This window comes from Colobus angolensis, unplaced genomic scaffold (assembly GCF_000951035.1).
Source record: "Colobus angolensis palliatus isolate OR3802 unplaced genomic scaffold, Cang.pa_1.0 Scaffold22, whole genome shotgun sequence".
In the NCBI taxonomy this organism is placed as follows: Eukaryota; Metazoa; Chordata; class Mammalia; order Primates; family Cercopithecidae; genus Colobus; species Colobus angolensis.
The window spans coordinates 2,323,462-2,345,705 of record NW_012115377.1 but is presented as its reverse complement, the minus strand read 5'-3'; the positions used below and the strand labels follow the sequence as shown (position 1 = coordinate 2,345,705).

Below are 22,244 nucleotides of genomic sequence, written 5' to 3'. Positions count from 1 at the left end.
ATTTGGGGAGAATTATTTCTCTTCTGACTTTTGAAGACCTTTCTCTTTTGTCTTTTAGCTTGTAGCCCCAGAATGTGACTATACTTGGAGATAGGGTCTCCTTTTTTTTTTTTTTTTTTTTTTGTAGAGACAGGGTCTAGCTATGTCGCCCAGGCTGACCTTGAACTCCTGGCCTCAAGTGATCCTCCTGCCTTGGCCTCCCACAGTGCGGGGATCACAGGCGTGAGCTACCATGCCCAGCCTCAGTCTGGTGGGCTGTTTATGCGATCTGTTTGCTCTGGAAGCTTTCAGGGCCTTTGTTTAATCCAGGAGTTGTGAAATTTCACAGCGATGTGTTGTCGTTTGGGTAATTTCCATTCTTGGGTGGACTTTCTGGACTTTTAAACCTGGAAATGCAAAGTCTTTGGGTCCTGGGATACTTTCCTTTTCTTTTTTTCTGAAACTCCTATCAGGGGCTAGATTTCCTAGACTATGCCTCTGACTTCCTGATCCTTCGTATCTTCCAGCTCTGTCTGCCTGTGCTGTGGGAGGGGCTTCTTCAAGAGCCTCCCAATCCACCAGGGCGCTTCTCTCCTCTAGATGGTAACATCCGAGAGCTGCTCGTTCCTGGAATGTTTCTTCTTCACAGCAATGGCTCTTCTTCCATAATGCAAAGTCCCGGGCCACTCCAGGGCCCTGTGCTCACTGCATCCTCCTTCCTGGGAGCTCTTCCCTTCTTCGCTGCGCAGACCCTGCTTTGTTATGGGAGCGTGGCCTCCAATGTGTTGGACCCCCTGGCCGTTGATCCCTCTGTGCACGGTGACAAGCCGTGTGTGAGCTGGGCCTGGTGAAGGCAGTGGCAGGGGCTGCTGAGGGCAGGAGCCTGTGACTTTAGGAGAGCCCCAGTATCAGCATCTGTGGCTTTGCTCCACTGGGCCCCTCTGTTCTTTGGGAGAGGACCCTACCCCCTCTACTGTCTCTTCTGGCCTTGGGGGTGGGGGGATGTGAGGCTGGCAGCTGGGCCCCACTGCCAACCCCAGGAAGGTGCCTCCCTCCTGCTCAGAGCCACCCACTGTCTTCTGCTGGTTACCCCTGCATCCCCCCAGCCCCCCAGGAGCTGCCCATGTCTGCCTGCTGTCTTTCTGTGGCCCCATGGTGCGGACCAGCCGCTCCCTGCTGGCTGTCTTCCTGGTCGCTGGCCCAGGAGGTCTCCTGCCCACCCTTCCCTGCTTCTCAAAGCCTATAGACATGCTCAGCTGCCACTGCCCCCTCTCCTATTCTCTGCACTTTACTCTGTGGCGTTTCAGGAGAGAGTGGACATAAATAAGCACTTAGCCTGCCAGGCTTAACTGGACGCCCCTGGGCTCATTCCTATGAGCCAAATGTCGGGACGTAGTTCAGATAACTAATATTTCCAAGGTGGACACAGGTGTCCTTTGCAGCTTGTATGGCAGGAGGCAGGGTGGACGGCCTCTGGCCCTGTCACCCAGTAACACGGGCCACCTGCAGCACCCAGAGTGGGACCGTCAGCTCTCAGTGCCGCGCTGGCTCAGGGCTTCTCACAGGGCGGGGAGGACTGGGGTTGCCCCAGCCCTGGCCCCAGGCTTAGGGATGGCTGGCAGGTTGGCCCCAGACTGAGCCCTCAGAGCCGCCCACCCACCCCCTGCCCCCAAGTGGCCCAGTGCTCCCCGCCCCCAAGACTAGACCCTGTGCTGAGGAATTTCACCTTTGAGAAAATGAACGGCAGCTCTAGGAAAGAGACAGGAGACAGTGAGTCCCTGAGGCTGCACGCTCCCTGCAGGGGCTGGCAGGTCCCTGTGCTCATGAGGTTCTGTCCCTGAGGGCTGAGGTCCCTGTTGGTGGGGAGGGCTCAGGAACGCAGCTGGGGTGCGCCAGCCCTGGCAGGAGTCGGGGCCAGAGGCGTGGTGGTGTCCTGCACTGGTGCGGGGGCGACAGTCCAAGGCAGAGCCGGAGGGGACAGGCAGCACGGAGCTCAGAGGGGTAGGGGAGACGAGACCTGGGCCCAGCCGGGCTCACAGAGCAGCAGTGGGCCAGGGAGGCTGTGGTGAGGCGGGTGCACAGATGTCCTGCAGGGAGCGTGTACATGCTGGAGCGTGTGTACACGGCGCTTCTCGCATGGAAGGAGTCTGCATGGAGGAGCGCCGCGTGGGTGCCAGAGAGCCCTGTGAGGGCTCCGGCTCAGGCAAGGCGCAGGAACGCACAGCAACACAAGGCGTGGGGAGGCTGAGGACACCCGCCAGGAGCCAGGCTGCCGTTTTAGGCAACCCATCCGTCAGGGGAAGAACACAAACAGCCCCCAACGCTCACCCGGCAAGATTTAGCTCCGGAAGAGACCCGTGTAAGGTGGCGAGCGGGGAGCAAGCCACGTCCTCTGAGCTCAGGCGGCTGTGCCGAACCATCCACACCCCATGGGGCACCTGGTAAACGCATGGGGTCATCCCACAGCCACGCTGAGGGCAGGGAAAGCTGGACCGCACTGGGGCGAGGGCACGGCGCCCACCCTGATGCCATCCCTTGGTCTAGGGCAGGGGTCCCACCCGCGGAACTGGGCGACGTCTGGGGATATCTGTGGTTATCACGACTTGGGGTGTGCTCCTGGCATGGAGTGGGTGGAGGCCAGGGACGCTGCTCAGCACCCTGCAGGGCCCAGGATGCTCCCCCCACCAGAGAAGGATCCAGCCTGTGCCCACAAGCCCCTTGTCTGGGAGACAGAGCCAGTCAGTCGACCGTGTCTCCCGATCCAGCCTGAGCCACAGATGCTCAGATAGGGCTGCCCTGGCCCCAAGACACGCCCTCAGGGAGGGAGCCTGGGTCAGGGGAGAAAGCAGGCCATGTGGAGAGAGCACTGCTCAGGGCAGAACCGACCACCTCCCCGGTGGCGGGAGGGGCAGCTTGGGCTTTGAAACGGGAGTCACCCATCTGCCTCTCCAGAGAAAAGCACCCTCCATGATTTAAAAAAAAAAAAAAATAAATAAGCGAATCAGCCTTGTGTTACACACTGAAGGCTTTAAAGAAAACTAGATCCTTGGGAAGCTGACTTCATTAGTTATTCAGGCTCGCTGCTGGGTGAAGGCAGCCCCCAAGATGGAGTGCGCGGGAGAGGGCGGGAGGGGGCTCCTGGGAGGAGCAGGTCATGACTAGGAGCGAGGGGGCGGCTGGGGCAGCGAGGCCAGGCCGCGCAAGGGCTGGTTCTGGGGGGTCCACTTCCTGCGTGCAAAGACGGTTCCGAGCAGCGGTGAGCGCAGTGGCTTCCGCATCTCCTCCTGGCAGGCAATTTAGACGGCCTCTAGTCCCGTTCCACTCCTGGAACATGGTGCCAGTTTATTGGCAATCCGCTCTGTTGACCAATTAGCCTGAGCCACAATCAATTAACCATTATGCAAATAGCACGTCCGGCTGGGCCCGGGAGTTGGGTGCACGAGCTCTGTGCCGGTGTGGCTGCCTGGAGTGGCCTCCCCAGGAGGCGGCTCTTCACGAGGAGCACGCAGGAGGCAGGAAATCAAAAGGACAGATCACAAGAGCAGAAGAGACAGCTTCACCTCGGCGGGGCTTGTCAGGTGGGGCTGCAAAAACACTCGGGGCGGAGGGAACATTCTCCGAGACAGGCCGCGGGGCGGGGAAGACAGAGGAGGCCCAGGCAGACGCCCAGACCACCCAGGAGTCCCAGACTCACAGACAGATGGACACGCCCAGTTCGAGGAGAAGTTACTGGACCAGGAGTGACTTTTCAGAAACCAGTTCCAAGGCCCGTTTCTTCAGAGTGTGGTGTGGGGGCCGAGGCTGAGCCGCCCCCAACCTTGGTGCTGAGTGGCTGGGTCTCGAGTGGGCACCATCCATCGCCAGCTGGGATGAGATCAAGCCAGCAGTGACTGGATGGCTGCAGAAGGCAGGCCACTGTTCAAAGGGAAGGCGGAGGCTGCCCCCACAGCAGGGCCACCACTGTTGGCCCAAAGACCAGACCTGCCAGCAGCTAGTCTGGGTACGGCCCACAAGGTAGGAACAGTGTTTACAGGTTTTGTTTTGTTTTTTTTCCCCGGGGAAGACAAGGTCTTGCTCCGTCATTCAGGCTGGAGTGCAGCGGTATTATCTCAGTTCGCTGCAGCCTCCACCTCCTGGGCTCAAGTGATCTTCCCGTCTCAGCCTCCTGAGTAGCTGGGACCACAGGAGCACACCACCACACCCAGCTAATTTTTAAATTTTGTTTAGAGATGCAATATGTTGCCCGGGCTGGTCTCAAACCCCTGGACTCAAGCAATCCATCTTCCTTGGCCTCCAAAGCGCAGAGATTATAGGTGTGAGCGACTGTGTCTGGCCAATATTCACATTTTTAAGTGGCTCAAAACAGAAAAATTATAATATTTGGTAGCATGTGAAAATCATGAGATCCGGATTTCAGGGTCTATAAACAAAGCTTCACGGACACAGCCCCGCACATTTCTTCTCTATCATCTGCAGGGGTCTTGAGATGCCATGAGTCGTCGAGACACAGGAGGTCTGGCCTGCAAAGTTGCCAAGTCACAAATGTTTGCTCCCTGGCCCTTCCCAGGAGGAGTCGGCTGAGCCCACTCTGTGCCGTCCCTCCCGGCTCCAGCTCGTGCTCAGGGGCTCCCTGAATGTTTCTTAGGCACCAAACAGGAGTGAGATCTGTCGACGATTGTGCCGAGAGCAGCTCAGAGCCCTGGAAGCCTGGACGCTTCCCAGAGTGGCAGCCGGGGAGGCCAGCACTCGTCTTCACTCTGGGCATGAAGTGGACCTCCTCCTTGGCTGGGACCTGCCTCCGTGTCCCCACGGCCTCTTGTAGTCAGAAGCCAAGAGGCTGCAGACGCTCTGCCCTCTCCTCCAGGTGGACACCAGACACCTGGCTGGAAGATCTGTGTGGCAGTGGAGACACCGATGTGCAGGGAGGGGTTCTGAGTGGGAGGAGGGCATCCAGGGTCATGCCAGGGGCCAGCCTTCTGCAATCCTCTCCACGATCTCAAATCCAAGCAGCACCTTTACACCGAAGGAGCAACCGCAGACACAGAAGGGCAGGGGCTCTGCAGCCCATCTGATGCCATGTGAGTCCTTGCACGGGACCCGCCTGCTCTCAGTGCCAGGGAGGGGCCCGAGGAGCCCGACAGCAGAAACGCCGTGAGTGAGAGGGACAGGGAACCATGTGGCCTGGTGACTCTGCTGAGGCAGTGGCATGGGGCCTGGAAGCATGCCATGCTGAGGGTCAGCCTCCTGGCGGGGACGTGACAGGGAGTATGGGGAGCCCGCGTGTGTGAACGGCACAGACACTGCCCGCCGGAGCGGGGCCCACCCACCCCAGCAAGACGAGGCCTCAAGAAAAACGCTGTCTCAGACTCGAGGAGAAACAGACAGAACAGGAGGAGGAGAACAAACGAGGAGGCGGGGCGGGAATAGGAAGAAAGGGAGGAGCAGGACACAGCCTGGAGTCCCTGCAGGTGGGAAGGAGCCTGGGCCACCCTCCATCACGCTGGGCCAGTCACGCAGCAGCCCCTTGGCTACTCACCTGCGGAGGAGCTTGGCCTTCAGCGAGGCCCGGGACGCGCTCCAGGAGCTCAGCTCGGGGCTGGTGAGCGCCGTGGGCCGCGTGTGGTCCAGCACCGTGAGGTCCTTGCCCTGCTTCCACAGCTCGTAGCGCTCGGGCTGCAGGATGCGCACGAACACGTCCATGGAGATCTTGACCATGTCCTTCCGGCACGTGCACTGTGGCAGGAGACAGGCACCTGAGCCTCTCCCTGCACCGCACCTGGACGGCTGGCTCCACACCCCCCACTCCAGAGCAGGTGGGGCCCACGGCCCGGGCCTCCCACATGCCATCCCACCGCTGAGCTTTCCGCTTCTAGAACATTTTTCTTTTCGAGACAGGGTCTCACTCTGTCACCAAGGCTGGAGCGCATTGGTGCAATCATGGCTCACTGCAGCCTCAGCCTCTCAGGCTCAAGCAATCCTCCCGCCTCAGCCTCCTAAGTAGCTGGGACTACAGGAACCCACCAACACGTCTGGCTAATTCTTAGGAGACTTTTTAGAGATGGGGTCTCGCTATGTTGTTCAGGCTAGTATTGAACTCCTGGGTTCAAGTGATCCTCCTGCCTCAGCCTCCCAAAGCCCTGGGATTACACGTGTGCACCACCACTCCAGGTCTGTTTCTAGAACTTCTATCACAAGTCAGGAAATGGCAGCCCCTAGTTGTGACTCCGTGGTTTGCCTCCGTGGAGTTGTAATGGCCACTGAGCAAACACCCAAGAGAAATGGGGGCTGGGCGCACGGCTTGATGAGGGGCCTGAGGTTCAGGACTGGGCACCACCCCACGCACAATTGTCCAGAGACCAGCGAGGCTGAGATTCAGATGCTTCCTGTTGGTTCAGGCAAAAATCTCCCTCCCGTCCGATGCGGTTGCCCTCAGGTAGGTAAAAATGGATACGGAGTATTTTACAACAGCAATTGTTCCAAGAGGGCCGGGAAGAGGGGAAACGATGGCAGTCCCCAAAGAGCTGAGAGAACTGACAGGAATCCCGGAATGTGACAATGGCCCCTCCTCAGGAGGCCTCACGAGGGCAATGGTGGCCCACGGGCTCCCGCACACCTCACCTGACTGCCTCCAGCTTGCAGGGCTGGAGGGACGCCAATGTTAATGAAGACGACGCTGAGGGTCTGGGAGGCTCAGGGACTTAGCGGCTACGAAAGGACATGAACATGCCACGTGCTGTGGCTGGCTTGCCTGGGGTCTTGCAGGAAGTGAGCAAACACCCAATGGGAATTTCCTGCAGCCCTTGTGTTTGGGAACCTCCAGCGAGTGGCAAGGATGAGCTGAAGTCCCCTCTAGCTGCCTCCTGGGCAGACCTGCCGCTCTCACGCCCTCAGCCCTTCCCAGGTCACTGTTCCTGGTGGCTCTGCTGCTGCATCACTTTGGTCACACTGGGCACTGTGAAGGATGTTGTGCAGGTGACCTGGTGACACTCAACATTTCAGGGACTTGGGGCCAGAGAAGCCAGGCCCCAGAAGGCATGAACAGGGCAACATAGGGAGACCCTGTTTCTACAAGGCATGAACCCAGATGCCCAAGCGGCAATTCCCACCACGGCACTCAGATCCCAGGAGGCGGCCAGGAAGCTCTGGTCTGTCGCTTACCCAGTGAGATGGGGCTGGAAAAACACCAGCCTCGAGAGGAAGGGGGAAAGGGCAGGGCTGGCAAACAGTGTCACACAGGCCCAAACGCTAAGTGTTTTCAGCTTCGAGAAACTCTGCCACCATGCCTCAAAAGCATCACAGACGATGGGCAAATGCATGCATGTGGTTGTGTGTTAATAAAACTATTGACAAACACAGGCCAGGGCCAGAGTTGAACCACGGGCTGCAGTTTGGAAACTCCTGGTCTAGGCTCTAGGGAACAAAGTATCCCTGGGAGTCCCCACCAGCATGGGGGAGGGCCATGCAGAAGCTCGGAGGGTGGGGGGCAGAGGCACGGGCCCCCCCTCTGAAGGGGGCACAGCCCTTGTCTCCTGCTGGGGAGAGGCAGACCCAGGGACCACATGCCAGACACAGACTGCCCCCACCTCTGCCAACCCTCATCCCAGCCTCAGAAGCCCACGGGGAACTTTCTGCCTCTCCATCAAACATGCAAAGGAGAAGCCCGTTTCCAAACATCATGAGACACTCTTCCGTTTCAAGTACCTGTCTTGCTGTCACTAGCCGTGCTCAACGGGATGAAGGAAACAGGAAGGGAAAGACTTAATTCAGCGCGACTATTCCCTTGCCCTGACAAACTTTTCCAGGTGGCCCGCCCTTTGCTTGGAGACTGACATATTTACGACCCCAAATCTGAAGCTGTGGGGCTGCGGACGGCAGAAACCTTCCTGTGGAATTTCCTGCAGCTCGTGCCTCCTCCCACCTTCCCAGTCCTGAGGGAGCCACGGAACCTTCTGCTGGATCCAGGAGCAGGGGCTTGGGAACAGTTAGAGCCCGACCATGCTGAGCAGGAGGGAATATTTATGGCCAAGCAATTCCCAGCAAACTCAATTCATTCAATGAAAGATGGCGCGGGAGAGGAAGGCTGGTGGTGTCATTTGGCCGTGGAGTGGCAGGAGCACAGATGGTGCCCGCGTTTCAGACTCCTGGCTGGGCCGGCCGCTCCAGCATCCCCATCCACAGCAGTTTAGGGGATTTGTATTGAGCGGCTTTGCAATTGCTTTTCCTTAAGTAATTAAAAAAAGCACCTGTGTGCACCCGTGGAGGGGACAGGCAGACACGCTCCATGGAGCACACTGCCGTGGCCTGGAGCCCGGCCTGAGCCCCCTTGCCCGGCCGGGGCTGGCCAGGCTCCAGAGATGCATCCCCTGCCCCAGGGGCTGGCGCCACTGTCAGGACAAAGCTGCTGGTGCCAGCCCGCCCACGGCTGGACTGGAAGGAGGTGGCGGCTGGGAGCATTCCTGCGAGTCTCCACGTGGCCCTGCAGGGAGCTGGGGAGCTGGGACACCCAAGAAGCAAACAGTAGAAAGGAGGCAAGGCCGGTGGGTCGCGGGGAGGGAAGCACGGCCTCGTGGATCGAGGACACGGGGCAGTCACTTCCGAGTGCTGGGCAGCTCCGCAGGGCCACAGTGTGGGAGAGAAACCGCTGGGGCTGGTGAGGAGACCCAGCTCCCCTCAGCAGCAGCCTCCTGCTGAACATGCCCAGCCCCCACTGCAAGCCACCAACTCCAGCCTCTTCGGATCGGCTGCGCGCCTGTGGGAGCCACGTGCCCATGAAAAGGGTGAGCCAGGCACGTGAGGACTTCTGTGGGCTGTTCTACTGTGGCTGGGAAGGGTTCAGAGCAGGCCGGAGGGAGCCCCACCACAGAGTCCTCGGGCAGGGTGGACCTCGCTGTCTATTTTCATTCATTAGCGAGGCCCCCGACTGTCCTCACCACAGCCCTGTCTAGCTCCCCACTCTCTGGGACATGCGTGTCTGCGAGGCTGTGCAGGAGTGACTGGAGGGGACGGGCCCTGCCCGCTACAGTTTCCTGCCCCCTGACTTGGTGGTCCTGTCAGCACTCGCGACGGAGAAGGAAGGTGCCATCTGGGGAATCCGGCCGTGTCATGAGTTTCTGACGGAGAAATCGGGCACAAACAGGGCAAGAGGAGGTCTGCACGGCCCCCGAAGGCCTGAGCACGCCCCAGGGCCCTGGGTTCCATCGTGCGGCGTGACGCACGCGGCCACCAGAGCTGTGTGTATGGGTGAGGCCGCCCTGAGAGCTGCGGGGGAAGCTGGGCGAGTCTGGCCAAGGCAGGGTGGCCGTCCAAGACCAGGAGGTGGGGACTCAGGTGAGGAACGTGGAGCATGAAGCCAGGGTCCCACCGCCAGTCTCCATGGAGGGTCTTTGTTCCCAAATACGCCGCATTCTCTGCGGGTCACGGCCCCAGGTTGCCCGGCCTTGGGATGAGCCTCTCGGCGACAGGTTGGGCCCAACTGCAAGCTCTCTGTCCCCACCGCTCTCCCCAACGCGAAGGTCCTGGTTTCACTGCTCTGGGTTGGGCTCGAACCCGTAAGCTTCTTCTTGTTCCCAGGTGAAGCCAGCAGAGCAGAGTCTCAAAGCAAGACCACCCCTCTTGGTGCCCCAGATGCCAAGCAGAACCGGGTTCTTGGACAGCGCTCACGTCAGGGGGCGGCCTGACCACCCTGCCGAGTGCACTTCTGGGGCTGGACAGCGCCACTTCCCAGCGAATCAGAAGAGGGAGAGGTGGCTGCTGGGTCCTGCGGAATCCCCCAGAGGAGGAGGGTGGGTCAGCATCACGGCCCCTACTTGGCCCCCAGTAAGCGCGGAGCAGACCTCGGCAGCCTCGGGAGGATGCAGGGAGGAGACGAGCAGCTCTGCCAAGCTGCAGACGACGGGCAGAACGTGGATCTTTGCACACTCCGGGCAAGCTTGTCCCTAACCTCCCCCTGCCCGTGATCTCGCCTGAGGAAGGAAAGAATTCAAAGATGTCCTTTGCTTTTATACTGAAAGACAAGTATGGTTGTGCATACACACACATCACGATGACTCTAACCAAACCGTTCAACCGTCGTGGACAGAATAAACAAACGACACACGACAGGGAGGCGTGCGCTGGGAAGATGTGGTCTACAGGACCCTTTCAATGACAGAAACGTCCTCAGGATGTGTCTGTTATCTGAAGAAACACAAAGTGCACAGTCATGAATACAGCAAGAGCCCAATTATGAGCAGAGGTCTCTAAAGAGAATGCCCACAGTGCATGGCCAACTTGGACTGATGATGCAGAGGGCACAGGACCCAGAGCGGGGCCGAGCAGGAGGCCAGGGCTCTCCACGCCTGGAGCGGGGCTGCTTCCCGGCAAGGGCAGAGGCCCAGAAGCCGGCGGTGGGGCGTGCGCAGCCGCCATGCTCAGTACAAACTGGGACTGCCGCCCATGTCCGCACAGACACACCTGCATCAAAACACTCACTGTGGTTCTTTCAATTGTGGGAGTAAACACTTCTGTCCCACTTATTTCTCTAAATCTCTTTATTGAGAAGGCATATCACCTAAGGTGGGCCCATGGGCCACATCTGGCTTACCACTTGTTATTTGTGAAGTTTTATTCACACAGCCACGCCCGCTCGTATCATCCACAGCTGTGTTCATGCTACAAGGGCAGGAGGGCAGAACGCTCACAACGGGGAATAGCACGGCCTGCGAAGCTGCAAACAGTTACTATCAGGTCCTTCACAGTAAGTGGGCTGGCTCAAATGGTGGCTCACACCTGTCATCCCAGCACTTTGGGAGGCTGAGGCAGGAGGATCGCTTGAGGCCAGGAGTTCAAAACCAGCCTGGGCAACATAGCGAGACACTGTCTCTACAAAAATTTATTTTTAAAAGTAGGTGAGTGTGGTGGTGCATGCCTATTGTCCTAGCTACTTGGGAGGCCGAGGTGGGAGGATCATCTGAGCCCAGGGGGTTGAGGCTGCAGTGACCTGTGATCATACCACAGCTCTCCAGCCTGGGCGACAGACTGAGACCCTGTCTCAAAAGAAAAAGCTTGCTGAAGCCTGACTTAAGTCATGAAGTTACTTTTCTAGTGTAACTTGCAGTGTATCAGCCTCGGGGTGAACATCGCGTCCCACAGACCAGCTTCAGCACACCTGGGAGCAATCGCAGGTGTGTCTGTGCAGACATGGGCGGCAGTCCCAGTTTGTACTGAGCATGGTGGCCGCGCACGCCCCACCGCTGGCTTCTGGGCCTCTGACTGCCCCTGCCGGAAAGCAGCCCCGCTCCAGGCATGGAGAGCCCTGGCCTCCTGCTCGGCCCCGCTCTGGGTCCTGTGCCTTCTGCATCATCAGCCCAAGTTGGCCATGCACTGTGGGCGTGCTGCCCCCGGAACTCAGGTACAGCTCAGGGAGCTGGGCCCACCACACCTCAGCCTCATGGGGGCCTGCATCCTGCTGCCCGGACGGGGCCCAGGGGGTGCGACTCTCCCGGCCTCACCACCTGACCCAGCTCCAAACTCCCAGAGCCCACGGACTTCGCACATTCCAGCGGGGACGGCCCCAGTTGTCTTAATGAGCCCAGACACTCATACACGGGAGAAAACAGCAATTCAGGTCCCTGAAATGACAACTTCAGGACCCAGAGTCAGGCTCTGGTTCTCCCGGGTTCGCTGAGACCTGCCCAGGGTCTGGGGAAGAGAAGAGGCACGGCCTGAGCAGTGACGTCTTCTGTTTCTAATTCTTGGGGGGTGTGAGGGTGTCCATTATCTCCGTGACATCAGTTCCAATACGCTCCACCTAAAAGCAGTCCTATTTTGGAAGCTCCCAAGGGACACACATGAGGTCCGAATTCTGGAAGTGGCATTCCCAGACAAAACCCCCTTCCAAGCCAGAGCATCCCTGTGCCTGCTCCTTGCTGGCTCAGAATTGAAAGCATGTTTTAAGGACCTTTAATTTCACAAGATTTTAGTGGCCGGGGAAAAAAAAAAAAAAGGTACTGATCCTAGATTAGGTTCTGCAATTGTGGCCATAAAAACCCAGAGCAAAACGGTTTCTAACTTTTAGTTCAAAAAGAGTCACGTCTCCCATGTCTGAACTATAATAGGCTCTGAATTAATAAGTCTGAATTAATGTAGTTTTACCATGCAACGCCGGGCCCTGCCCTGAAGCAGCTCATAGTGTAACTGGGAGACAAAACAAACACGTACGAGAAGCCGGGGGCCCTGGGAGCAGAATGGGGCCACATGCCCAGGAGCTGCACCGGCACGCCTGCTCGTCCTGTTGTTGCCGGAGTGGGAGTGCACCAGCCGGAGTGAGCTCCTCTGCTTCTCGGGGTCCTGCCAGTGGGACTCATTGGCCAGGGATTCGGCCAGCCTCCCTGCCACCCACCCAGCAGCCACAGGACACTTTTCTCCAGATAAAAAGGGGAGGGCCAGGCTGCGGGCAGCTGTGGGGAGGGGCCCTCCTCCTGCCCCTCACTCACCCCGTGATGTGTGGGTGGCCAAACCTCAGGAGCTTGGAAGCCACTCAGAAGGTGGCTGGCCTGCCCTGGCTCTACAGAAGGTGGGCGTGCAACCCCGTGCCCCATGTCACCTCCTTTAGGACCAGGGCAGGATGGGGAAGGGAATTGGGAAGGGAACAGGGTGTGGAGCGAGCCTCACAGAGCAGAAGCCAGGCTCCCCGGGGTCAGAGCCGTTCCCTCCATCCTTCTCCAACACGGACCCTCTTGACGTGGCTAACATGAGTCTCCACTGACAGATGCTGTCACAGACCCTTAAGAAAAACCTGGGGTGGAGAGAGGGTCTAGCAGGAGGCTCGAGCAGCTACAGCTGCTGTTTGCAAATGACAGGCCCGGGACTGATGGCCGTCAAGTTCAGAGGACTCGGACTAATCTCAGCACGGCTGCTGGCTGGCTGGCCCCTGTCACCTGGTGCCCAAACACCAAGCCAACGAGCTAGAAGCAGTGTGGCCGTCATCTGCCCCAGAAGGCTGACGTATCCGACAGCCCGATATTCCCGACGCAGGCCTCAGAGGATCCGCTGCTACATTCCCAGGAAAATCCAAAAGCAGGCGGGGCTGCTGGTTTGCCTCTGGTTATGCAGAGCAGGGCCCGATGTAGAGATAAATAGATTTCTTTTTTCCAAAGCATGAAAAAAATAGAAATCAGAATGTCGATGGGCTCGGAGCTGGCAGTCGCAGAGCCCAGGGCCTGCTTTAGGACGTTGTGCCAACCGAAATTGGCTCGTGTGGTGCCTGCTGCAGAGAGCGGGGGAAGGGGTCAGAGAGTCCAGGAGTGGCCAGGCCTGCCCGGTGCCTGCAGGAGGCGAACACTGGCCTTGGGCTCTGCATACTCACCGGCCTCACTGGCAGCAGTGCCTTCCAAAAGGGGGTGCCACCAACTGCCCCACACACCCTGCCCTGTCCTGCAGGCTGTCACAGGACTGGCCTGTGCGGAAGGCGGAAGGGGTGGGTGCGTGGTGGGCAGGGCCATTGCCAGGAGAGGCGGCTTTGGCTCTATCTTGCACTCCCCAGGGCTTTAAAGTGAAATAAATTTAACCTTTTCATGGGAATAAATATTAATGCCCAATAAAACCTGGAGATCTTATTACTTAGCACCGCCATAGCACCGGACGTGCAGAGCTCTTCACTGCTCAGACTGCTCCCAGGCAGGCTGGGGAAGGGAGTGGGGAGAGAGATGCTGACGTCAGGGGCCACATCCACAGGCCACAGTGGACCAGGGCTCTCCTGTGGGCGGGGCAGGTGCCGCACCTACCACCCATCACCTGTCACCCATCACCCCCCACCCATTGCTGGTGAAAGGAGAGCCTGAGGGGAGCCGGGGCCTTGATTCCCTGCTGTGGTACAAGATCCCTCAGACCAGCAAGAGACCGGGAGGAGCCCCAGAGGCCACCCCGGCCCTGGCCCCATTCCTCTCCTGCTCCCCCGGCCTGTGGAGGCTCAGCCCCTCTCTCAGACTTCCCAGGGTGCCCAGCTCCACCCTCCCCCAGGCTCCGGCCTTCATCGTTGGCAACTTCCACACTGACCTGCTGATCCTTCAAGGGACATCGAGAAGGCCCCACTGCCTCCACTCCCTCCACTCCCTGCCAGGTAACACCATGCCCCTCCTGGGCAGCCAGAGGCAACTGCAGGAAGGAGGCCACGCTCACGGCGCCTGGCTGTAAGTGATGCCCTGGTTGGCTGCCAAGCCCACGCCACCCATCTCTCTCCTGAAGCTACGGGAAAGTGGCTTTAGGGAGGACACACCTGCCAGGACCGGGAAGACGGAAAAGGAGACGACGGCGGGCTGGGACGTGGCGAGCAGGCTGACAGCCAGACAGCCACCAGGGGCCGATCCAGCAGAGACACGGACGGCGGTGGCGGGAGCACACCTCACGCCTCATAGCCCAGGGTTCCCTGGAAATGAGGGTGGGATCGCTCACCACGGAGGTCTGGGTGAGGACTGCTGGAGCACCCGACCCCTCCTGGCGCCCTGGTGGCCACCTGTCCCTCCTCGCTGGACTCCATAGGCTCATTTACTGGGGAGGCCAGAGAAGGTGGATGTCTGGGCTGGGGACACTGGGCACAGTGGAGGATGTGGGTGCCACCCTTAGGAGCCCAGGCAGGAGGCTGGAGGACTACTCCCTGCGCAATCTGGCTGGCCCAAGGGGAGAGACCCAAAGGGCCTGATGTGGGCCCCCCCATAACAGCGCACTCAGCTATCCCAGGGTAAAGCACTGAGTGAGCCCCTCCCTGCCCTTCCCCTGCATCCACAGCCCACCTGGATCTCCCTGGGTAAAGCACCGAGTGAGCCCCTCCCCGCCCTTCCTCTGCATCCAGAGCCCACCCGGATCTCCCGGGGTAAAGCACTGAGTGAGGCCCTCCCCGCTATCTCCTTGCATCCCGAGCCATCATCAGCCTCCGCTGCCCGCTTGGGTTTTTGGGGTTTTTTTTTTTTGAGACAGAATCTCACTCTATTACCCAGGCTGGAGCTGGAGTGCAGTGGCGTGATCACAGAGGCGCACTGTAGACTCCAAGTCCTGGGTTCAAGCAATTCTCCTGCCTCAGCCTCCCAAAGTGCTATATTACAGGCATGAGCCACTGCACCCAGCCCCTCACTTGTAATCATTACACTCGATCATTACCCCCAAGCATCAGAGAGATGGGCCTGCACTATGATCCCCAGAGATTAAAATAAAAAAAAAAACAAAAAAAACCCCAGAAAACTGGTAAGAAACAGAGGACAGAGAAGATATTTTCTTTTTTCTTTCTTCTTTTTTGAGATGGAGTCTCGCTCTTGTCACCCAGGTTGGAGTGCAATGGCACAACCTCGGTTCACTGCAACCTCCGCCTCCTGGGTTCAAGTGATTCTCCTACTTCAGCCTCCCGAGTAGCTAGGATTACAGGTACCCACTGCCACGCCCGGCTAATTTTTTGTATTTTGAGTAGCAACGGGGTTTCACCACATTGGCCAGGCTGGTCTCGAACTCCTGACCTCAGGTGATCTGCCTGCTTCGGCCTCCCAAAGTGCTGGAATCACAGGTGTGAGCCATCATGTCCAGTCAGAGAAGACATTTTCAAAAGGAATTTAAACCTATCATCAATCAATATCCTCAAAAAAAAAGATACTACATCATGAAAGAAGAAGAGGGCTTCACTCTAGCCTAAGACCCTGTCTCATTCCAGAGTGAGATCCTGTCTTGAAAACAAGAACAACAACAACAAGACAAAGTAGAAAATGGAGGTGGGGAAGATAAAGAAAGTGGAACGCTAGTTCTGAAACCCCAACAGTGAGTGACAGGAGTTTGAAATAGAAACAAGAAAATAGAAACAGGAGAGCAAATAATCCATGAAACCATTCAAGAAAGTTTACCAGAATCATGGGAAAGGTTGGAAAAGATGGATGGAAAGGCCCAAGGAGGGGGAAGTGACAAAAATCAGACACATACCAGGTACCCAGTGAGGGGACTTCAGGACACCTGGGACACAAAGAGGGTTCAATAAGCTTCCAGAAGGGAGAAAAACAGGTTCCACACCAAGAATGAGGAATCAGAGGAGCATCTTTGTGCCAGCAGCACTGAATGAGAACCACGGATGGGTGTGGCCTTCGAAGGGACTTCAATACCCAGCCAAACTATCCACCACACAGACAGCAGCTTTTCCTGCACAAGTTCTTCTACTTTGTTGCCTAACCATCCTGTGGAGTTTTTGGTTTCATTTTCAATCTCTGCCCTTTCCTTATTTCTCATGGTTCTGGAGGCTGGAAAGTCCAAGATCAAAGCACCGGCAGATTTGGAGTCTGGTGAGGGTCACTTCCTGGTTCCTAGATAGTGCCTTCTCGCTGTGTCCTCCTCTGGTGGAAAGGGTGAGGGAGCTCTCTGGGGGCTCCTCTATAAGGGCTCTGATCTCCTCCACGAGGGTGCCACCCTCAGGCCCTGTTTTCAAACGAGAAAACTCTCAAAACTTTACTGCCTGTGTTCCTCTCTCAAGAAGCCCCTGGAAGGTATGTCCCTCAGAAATGAGGTCACAGCAGGTGTGGAGGCCACAGCAACTCCATCTTGGATGCTAACCTGCCATGTTGGCTTCTGATTAACCCCCATTCTGGGAAGGCCTCTGAGATTTCCAGTTCATCTACCGCTCCTTGTATAAGAGCAGGTACTTACTGTAAATCTTGCCCTTTGGTCAAATGGCCCTGAGGTTTCCATATTTCAATTGTCTTGCACATCTCTGAACCACCCTTCCCTACGGTATATAAGCCCTGGGTCTGGGGATGATGGTGCAGGGATCCATCGTCTTGTCTCACCGCCGCCACCCAAGACACAGACATGGCTTCTCTTCGTAAATCCTTATTAAATGTTTCTCTCTGAGAAACTGAATGCCAGCCTCTTTCTTTAGCCTCTCAGCATCCTTGCACCGTGGGGTAGATTTGCACAGACCTGTTCATCATGTTTAAAGAGAAAGGAAACAAATGGGCTTTCTGGCACCCCACAATCCTCTCTACTGCCCACTGCTACCCAGTGTGTAACCAGTGCTATCAGAACTGGAGGTTGTTCTATGTGACCCAGGTTCCCCTCAAGGTATGTCTGCCAAATGGAAAGAAAGCAGCAACTAAAGGCTCAGAAATCCACCCCACACATTCCTCAGAGGCAGGGATGAGGGAAATGGCATGTGAGGAAGTGACTGTGATGAACCTTTTGTCTTAGTCCATTCTTGGAACAAAATACCATAAGGTGGGGGCTTATAAGCAAATTGCTTATTGCTTATGGTTCTGGAGGCTGAGAAGTCCAAGATCAGGACACCGGCAGGTCTGGCGTCTGGTGAGGGTCACTTCCTGGTTCTTGGCATCTTCTCACTGAGTCCTCTCATGCTGGAGGGGGCGAGGGAGCTCTCTGGGAGCTCTTTCATAAGGCCACTGATCCCACCTATGAGGGCATTGCCCTCATGCCCTCGTCGCCTCCCAGAGGCCCCATCTCTTAATACCATCACCCTAGGGAGGGGTATGAGGACTCAACAGATGGCTCTGAGAGGACACAGACTTTCAGTTCACGGTCCCTTTCTAGGGAACTAGGTGGACCAACCTCGTGCCGCCGGGGGTTTTAAATGAGATAACACAAGCGAACCTCGTAGGCTGGACAAGTCAGGGCCACCATGGGAGCACTTCCTGTTACAAAGCAAGACCTGCCAGTCACCTACAAGGGAACAGGCAGGGCAGCTGTTCTCGGGTCTGAATTCCCAAGCCTGTCACTCTAATCTAATGCCTGAGATTATGTCTTCTGAGCCATAACGATCCCATGAAAAATGCCTGAAATCCAATGAAACTAGCGTGCTTTTGCAAATTGCAATAAAAAATAAAATAAAAAACATACGAAATGCCAGACCTTCCTTTAACATCATATTGCAAAAGAAATCCACTCCCCAGAGGCCGAGTCCCCCTGCTGTTAACGGGGCTTCCACGGACCATGTACTGACGTGGAGGCTGCCACTGCTCACGCAGGAAGCTCCTTGGCCACCAGCCCCGGCCCAGCTAGGGGCTGTGTCTGCCTCTGCCTCTGCATCCTGCCTTGCTCTGCAGGGCTCATGGGCTGCAATTGGACAAGTGCTTCTGAAGCCCCTCCTGGCGGGGCTTGGGCAAACATGCAGAAACCTTCCACAGACAGAGCTTGGCAGCTCCCGACTGACATTTGAGCCCCCCATGTCTGAGATCCAAAGAAGCTGGGGGCTCCAGGTCTACGAGGCTCTGCTGAGCTAAGAGAAGGAGGAGGGTTCACATCTCACTGGTGGCAGAGGGGAATCACTCTCGCTGGGCACCTCCCACAGGAGAACTCTGAGCCAAAACGGAGACAGAACTCACAGACTTTCTGGAACAGGCAACGCTGCACCCAATACCCAGCTCCAGAAGAACAAAAGGGAAGGTGGCCAATGCGCTCTCTGCCCCAGGGCCCCACCCTCCTGACACACAGGGCGCGGTCCTCTGCTTTTCCTGTCAATGACATCCTACGGTTCCTGCTCTGCGCCTTGCCTTTTCCACGGGCCACATCTGTGAAATGCTCCCCATCAGGACTGAAAGGGCAGCTCCACCAAGGCCTGCACAGGCGAGGCGCAGCGGCTCACGCCTGTCATCCCAGTGCTTTAGGAGGCCAAGGCAGGAGGACCCCTTGAGCTCAGGAGTTCAAGGCTAGCCTGGACAACATAGTGAGACCCCATCTCTACAAAAACTACAAAAAATTAGCTGGGCATGGTGGTGCAACGCCTGCAGTCTCAGCTACCTGGGAGGCTGAGTTAGGAGGATTGCTTGATCTCAGGAGGTCAAGGCTGCAGTGAACTATGATTACACCACTGCACTCCAACCTGGAGTTTTTAGAGACTCTGTTTCAAAAAAACAAAACAAAAAACAAAACCACGAAGCCTGGATGGCCGGCGATGCGCCATTTGGGGCTTTACAGCCTTTTACTACATATTTAAGAATCCTGTGTACGGTGAGATCGACATCTTGGTGGCTTTGGTTACCACTCACCTCCTTCCCTTGGCGACTCTTCTTCACGAACAGGTGCCATCCCCATCACCCGATGGCCATGGGGCATGTGCCTTGTCCTTTTCTCCCCGCCCTGCTGACTCCACACCACACGTGCCGCCAGCCCATGCTCTTTAAAGTATAGATTCTGATGGAAGCTGCCCTGTGTGGCCTTACAAGCCCTTCCCTAGCATGGGATGTTTAAAATCATTCACAGGGTCCCCTCAGCCTTCTCTGAGCTGTTAAGACAAGCCCAGAAATGGAGGAACACTTCCCCCACCAGGCAGGCGCCACGGCAATCCGCACCGCCAACACCACAGGGAGGCACCGCGGCAACAGGCGCCACCAAAGTCACCAGCGACTCAAGTGCAGAAATGCCATATCGCACGGAAGCGAGAAACTGGGGTCTGGGCAGGGGCACTGAGGTCAGCAGAAACCCCAGGGGGTCCCCAAACCCGTGGAGACCTGGGACCGTGCTCCCCATCCAATGTGAGATCACTCCATGCTGCAAGGAGTCCGGATGGGGGAAGGCTGTGAAGATTTCCCATGCCATGGCCAGGCGCAATGGCTCATGCCTGTAATCCCAGCACTTTGGGAGGTCAAGGCAGGTGGATCACTTGAGGTCAGAAGTTTAGGACCAGTCTGGCCAACAGGGAGAAACCCCACCTCTACTAAAAATACAAAAATTAGCCAGGTGTGGTGGCGCACCTGTAGTCCCAGTTACTCAGGAGGCTAAGGCAGGAGACTCACTTGAGCCCGGGAGGCAGAGGGTGCAGTGAGCCGAGATCGCACCACTGCACTCCAGCCTGGGTGACAGCGCGAGACTCCACCTCAAAAAAAAAAAAACAGATTCCCCACACTGTACACTGGCCCTGTGTCCACCTCAGTCTGTGGCCTGCATTTCCATAACATGAGGACCTCCTCCTAAAACAAGCTCCCTGTGAACCTGACTTTTCAGCAGCCTGCCCCTTGGTGGGGCACACACTCTGCCTGCCAGCAGCTGGGGTCTGTCTATAGCACCCACTCTATAGAAGGGGGTCTGATTCCCAGGGAAACGCACACACAAACCACATGCTCGCACACAAGCACCACACACACTCAAGTCTGCAGCTGCTGGGGGAGGATGCCGAGGTTGAAGAGTCTGACCTGGTTGCTCCGGGCCCCTCCCTCCTCCTAGCAGGCTCTGCCCTGCCCTGGCCAGCCCCTTGTGATCTGATCCAAGTTGAGGGGTCCACCCTGGCTGCTCCCGTCTCCCTCCCTCCTAGCAGGCCCTGCCCTGCCCTGGCCAGCCCCTTGCGATTGGACCCACGCTGAGGGGGCGTCCAGCACCACCAGGCTCATGGACCCCCAGCTCTCAGTGTGCAGCAGCCTGGTTGGCAGCGCCATCGCAGGACCCTGGCTACCTGCAGATGCAGTGGGCTACCACTGCTGCCCTGGAGCCCAGGGGGCTCAACCACCGCCCTTCCCGATTTAAACAGCACTGAGCTTTCACAAGAGGTCATCTCTTTTTAAAAGCCTTAACAGATACTAGAGTCTGCTCATGTAAAACAGTAGAGCGGCAAAAGACGCAGCCACCAGCCTAAAGAGAAAATGATTATATGTGGTCCAATAAAATCATCAACCCAAATAGCATCTGACCACGGGGCTCATGAATGCTCTCGCCAGCTGCGGCGCCAACTCCCAGCCCCCTGATCCAGGAACCAGGGCGGAACATTTAGGACGATGCCAGCTGCCAGCGGGTGGTTCCACAGCCGACGGCAACAGACATTGCATGGCTGGTGCTTGCCCTGCTGTGGACGGGCACAGGGATGGGAGGGGCCTTAGAAGCAGCCAGCCTGGTGTGGAGAGGGTGCAGCATCTCACGGCTGCCGACGAGACATCTACGGCTACCACGTCCCATCCCTCACGCTGCCTCTGCCCCGCCCTCGGTGCCGACCCCGGGCTGGAGACCCCTCCACAGACGCCTCAGCGCCGACCCCGGGCTGGAGACCCCTCCACGGGACACATCGGCAGCACTGCAACAGGACTGTCTGTGGGGACGGCGATGACCTACACCTGTGCTGCCCAGGACACGGCTGCCGGCCCACCTGGCTGTTAGCAAGGGCTTGACCCACAGCTGGCCCGACTGAAGGTGGAGGGAGCATCCTATTTCATTTTGGTTAATGGATATGGTGCCATGTGTGGCCCGGGGCTCCTACACTGGACGGCAGGCTCTGACGCATCTGAACACCACAGCCAGTCCTGGCTCCTCCACGTCCCTCTGTGCACTCCCGGCACCAGCACACACCCACACGCCCAAGTCCTCACCCCTCGCCTGCGCCCCCACCTCCATCCTATCACCAGGTCCTGCAGGGCCACCCCTAAAACACAGACCCATGCTGTTCCCTTCTTCCCATGCCCACAGACCCCATGCCCGCCTAGACGGCAGCCATCCACGCCAGGCTCCCTGCCCCATCTCTCCCATAATCCCTTCTCCAGCCAGTGGCCTCTCTCCCTTGCTGAAATGCCCAGTGCCTCCCGCAGCACATGGTGATGAAACCTAAGAGGGCCCCTGTTGCAGCCCACGACCTCTGACATTTGGCCTCTGCCAGGACCCCCATTCAGGGACCTCGCGATTTCCGTTCCTCCCCCGCAGTGCTGTTCCCCGCGCTCCTCAGCAGCCTGCACCCAGGGCCTCACAGAGGAGTGTTCAGAAGCAGCGTGGTAGCAGCTGTCGTCGGTGCGTGATTCACACGTGGGATCGGGGCCTGCCCGGGGCCAGCGCCTGGTGTCCTTAGAAGCAGACAACAGGATACAAAGGCAGGGAGGAGGGGCCACGTGGCCCCCGGGCAGAGGAGAGGGCGACACCCCTGCAAGCCAAGCAGCCCTGAGATCTTGGCCAGCCCCGAAGCCAGGAGAGGCGGGGGGGGGTGGGGTCTCTCTGGCACCCTGAGGGGGCTCGGCCTGCCACACACCCATCTCAGCCTCTGCCTCCAGAACTGCGAGAGGATACACGTCTGGTGCTTTCAGCTGCCCGGGCTGTCGACTGGGCTACCCAGGTGGCAGACACACCAGGCCGCAGCTGCAGCATCCCCGCGCCCTCTCTAGGAGCAGAAATTCCTCTTCCCACCCTTATTTGTGTCCTGTCTCCTCCCAGGACCTCAATGGCCTCACCCGCTGCCTCCCCAGCAGCTGAACAGGGACCTGCGCGGTGACCACCGCCCAGCGGATGAACAGGGACCTGCGCGGTGACCACCGCCCAGCGGATGAACAGGGACCTGCGCGGTG

The 22,244-nt window shown here is 57.8% G+C and overlaps 1 protein-coding gene across 1 annotated transcript in view; it reads right to left on the bottom strand.

Annotated features, from left to right (window-relative positions):
• The window catches only part of KDM4B (lysine (K)-specific demethylase 4B), a 154,491-nt gene that overhangs the window by 38,234 nt on the left and 94,013 nt on the right, over nt 1-22,244 (bottom strand). Inside the window, exon 10 of the mRNA XM_011943480.1 lies at nt 5,516-5,712. Coding sequence (XP_011798870.1) covers nt 5,516-5,712 — 197 coding nt within the window. The remainder of the gene's footprint in view (nt 1-5,515; nt 5,713-22,244) is intronic.